The following is a 3,371-nucleotide window of genomic DNA, read 5'->3' on the forward strand; positions in this document are numbered from 1 at the left end:
CCTGATTCTAGTGCTTTTCCCTCTTTAAGCCTTACTAATTAGGATTGAAAATCTTCGCCTTGTACTGATTTTAACCATAACATTTTGGCGTTTTCCATTTCTTCCGCGGTAATGGGACCCGTAATTCTTTCTAAACCTTTGGTTCTCACTTTTGTTTTGGTAAATTTTGCGAAGCGAAATATATACGCGGTTATTCTAAGGACAGTGTTTAGGTGGTAGTAATTCTTTAAATTTATTACATTCTGAACCCCTAAGCCTTCTTTGGTAGCTCCGACTAGAGTAGGTAGCTTGCGCCTTTCTTCGGCAACGAAGGTCATATCTACTTTTTGGGGCTCGAATTTTGGCCAAGTGTTTTTAGGTCCCCTGAGGAATTCTGGACCCTCCCACCAAGTTTTATTATCAACTAAGTTTTCGGCTTTGATACCTCTGCTAGGTAGATCAGCCGGGTTGAGAATTCCTGGGCAATGGTGCCAACGTTCCTTGTCCGTAAGCTTTTGTAATGTTTGGTGTCATCGCTAATCCAAGCTAAAGCGACGGTTGAATCCGTCCAAAAATATGTGTCTGCTAAATTCTCCTCGAAGGTACCTTTGACGTAATTTGTCAATCTCGCTCCTAGCACGCAACCCATTAACTCGAGTCTAGGTAAGGACAACTCCTCGTCTTTAATTGGGGTGACTCGGGTTTTCGCGGTTACTAAGGTTACACCTACTTGACCTGAATCAGTGGTGTACCTAATATAAACCGCCGTAGCGTATGCCTTTTTGCTAGCGTCTACGAAACAATGTAACTCCTGACTAGTTATTTCCCCGTTCGCTGCTTTAAGGTAATGGCTGTTAATTTGGATTGAATTTAACATTGGTAATTCTTGGGACCAACTAGCGAATAATTGGCTAATTTCTAGGGAAAGCTGATCTTCCCAGTCTGCCTTGCATTCCCATAATTTTTGAAAAAGCATTTTTGCCCTAATGGTGTAGGGTGACAACAGACCAATTGGGTCGAAAATTTGGGAGATAAAGCTAAGGAGGTTTCTTTTGGTCAATTTTAAATTCTTAAGAATTTCGATTAAATCATTCATATCGAATGAGAAAATATCTTTTTGGGGGTTCCATTTCATACCTAAAATTTTGGTATCGTCTGTCGCTTTAGTCTGCTCGAATAAATTATCTCCTTTATTATCCAACTGGTTTTTCCATAGTTCCCTTAATTCTTCCGAATTTGTTCCCCATTTCCGGAATTTCATTCCAGCTCCCTTAACTAGCTTCGCCACGCCTGTTGACGTTGCAAAGGCCGTTTCTACATTTTTCTCTCCACCCGTCAGGTCATCTATATATAGGTCATTGTTTAGAGTTTCCTTAACCCTTGGATCAACATTTTCCGACTTTTGGACATGGTACTTAATTGTGCAAGCTAGTAAAAATGGGCTAGGCTTTACTCCGAAAGGGACTAGAGTCATTCTCAATGTGCTAAACTCATTGGGTTTAACTACTCCATTTTCTTCCTTACTCCATAGAAATCGCACGGGGTCTTTATCGGGGGTATCTAACGCTACTTGCAGAAAAGCGGCTTCTATGTCAGCGACCATTGCTATTTTGTTTCTTCTAAATCTTAAAAGTAAGAGAAGTAGATCGGGGTTAAGATTTGGACCAGGCGCTAGGCAATCGTTGAGAGAGGGGTTTCCATATCCATGCGACGACGCGTCGTTTACTATTCTAAGCTTGGTGGTTTGCGCTTTCTCTCTTACAACACCTTGATGAGGCATATAGTAGGTTCCTGGGGGTCTCATTTCGACTTCGCAGGGGGGTACAATTTCCACTATACCCTTTTTAAGCTGATCATCGATGATGCCATTGTATTCTAGGTAGTACTTTGGGTCTTTTTGAAACCTCTTTTCTAGTGTTTGCCATCGTTTCACAGCTTGCCCATAGCTATCTGGGAGGGTCTCCTTACTCGTTTCCCAAGGAAATTTCACTACCTATCTATCCCCATTGTGATCTATATTTTTGAAAAACGTAGCAACTGTTCTATCATTGGTGTTTTCTTTAATCTCCCTTCTGTCAATGCCTAGACTTTCTAGGTCAAAGAACGAGTTTAAAGTTTCGTTAACTCTTTTTTGGCCAAGGGACACCAAAATGGTTGATACTGCATTGTTGTTTTTTCCATTTATAGGACTACATTTTTGGCCCTGAATACACCATCCTAAAACGGTTTCCGTGGCTACCAAATAACGAGTAAATCTCTCAGTTTTTCCCGTTACCAATTCCCAATAATGGTCGGACCCTATCAGTATATCTACTTCCGGATCGACTGAATTTGAGCCTTTGGGTTCATCTGCTAATTGTAAATTTTTGGATTTAATTTATTGTTCCAAACCTTCTTCATCTATTTGGGTAAATGTGTAACAGATAAACGGTACTTCTAAAGCTATAATTTCAGCTTTTCGATTGGGGTTTTCCCTGTTCTCTAAAGTTACTCTGACTAAGTTTACCATGCGTTTCGAAGAAGTTTTGCTACCAAAGGTAAATACTTCTTGATTATGAAGTTTTCCAACAATAGGCAAATTTAATTTTTTAGCTAATTCTTGCTTTACAAAGCTAGTTTGGCTTCCACCATCAAAAAAGCATTTTGCTTCCTCTACATTTCCAGGGCTGGTGGGGTCTCTAATAATAGCTAGAGCGGTTTGCATAAGGACTTACCTTTGAAGGTTCTTACCTGGCGATATCGCTGAAACCATTGCATTATTTTCATTCTCTTTTCTCACTTCCGGTTTTTTATGGCAAGGGTTATTTTCGCATATGGCGAAATTGTGCTTCCATTTACAATTTTTACAGTTTCTAAATTTCGACCTAGAGTTTCTGAAGACGTGACCCAGGCGTAAGCAAATGTAACACCTACCACTTTCATTAATTATAACTTGCTTTTGATCACAAGTATAATTCGGGCAATTATTGGTTCTATGGCTATTATTTTTGCAGAAAATACAAAATATAAAATCCGAATTTGGTGAGGACACAGTGAGGGTGGAAGCGGAGGATCTAGATTGATATCCACTGTTCGCATTTTTACCCCTAGGTCTATTTAGATCATTGTCATTATTTTTCAAGAGCTCGACTTTTCCCGGCGCTACGCTAAGCAACTTAGCCATTTCTCGACTTTCTATTTGTTGGCGTACAAAATTAAGAAATTCATCGGCGTCCCATTCTATATTATGATTGGGCGTTATTTGAATGCAGAAAGCGGTCCTAATCTCATTTGGCAGGCACCTAAGCAGAGCCGGACAAAGAAACGAAGCCTTTTCGGCCGTGTTAACCCCTAGCGCTCTCAAACTTCGTAGGCTTGTCTCGCAAGTGTCTAATAAATTTTTAAGCTCTTTT

General features: G+C 40.1%; 1 protein-coding gene across 1 annotated transcript; it reads right to left on the bottom strand.

Moving 5' to 3' along the window:
* Positions 1 to 403: 403 nt before the first annotated feature.
* LOC149933673 (uncharacterized) lies at positions 404 to 3,142 on the bottom strand. Its single transcript, XM_090157374.1, has 4 exons — positions 2,710 to 3,142; positions 2,371 to 2,667; positions 2,018 to 2,328; positions 404 to 1,972 (listed from the first exon to the last, which is right to left on the bottom strand). Exons 1-4 carry the CDS (start codon positions 3,140 to 3,142, stop codon positions 404 to 406), a joined length of 2,610 nt encoding a protein of 869 aa, XP_090013500.1.
* Between the last annotated feature and the right edge of the window lie 229 nt (positions 3,143 to 3,371).

This window comes from Leiobunum rupestre, chromosome 8, assembly GCF_980474605.1.
Source record: "Leiobunum rupestre chromosome 8, qqLeiRupe1.1.hap1, whole genome shotgun sequence".
Classification (NCBI taxonomy): domain Eukaryota; kingdom Metazoa; phylum Arthropoda; class Arachnida; order Opiliones; family Sclerosomatidae; genus Leiobunum; species Leiobunum rupestre.

What these genes read in the sequence shown, in the direction of transcription:
- LOC149933673 (XM_090157374.1), bottom strand. Translation starts at nt 3,142, where the DNA reads ATGGCTAAGTTGCTTAGCGTAGCGCCGGGAAAAGTCGAGCTCTTGAAA. An exon ending in GGTTTCAGCGATATCGCCAG is followed by an intron (nt 2,668 to 2,709) that starts GTAAGAACCTTC and finishes AAACCGCTCTAG; the next exon opens with CTATTATTAGAGACCCCACC. An exon ending in AAAACACCAATGATAGAACA is followed by an intron (nt 1,973 to 2,017) that starts GTTGCTACGTTT and finishes GGGGATAGATAG; the next exon opens with GTAGTGAAATTTCCTTGGGA.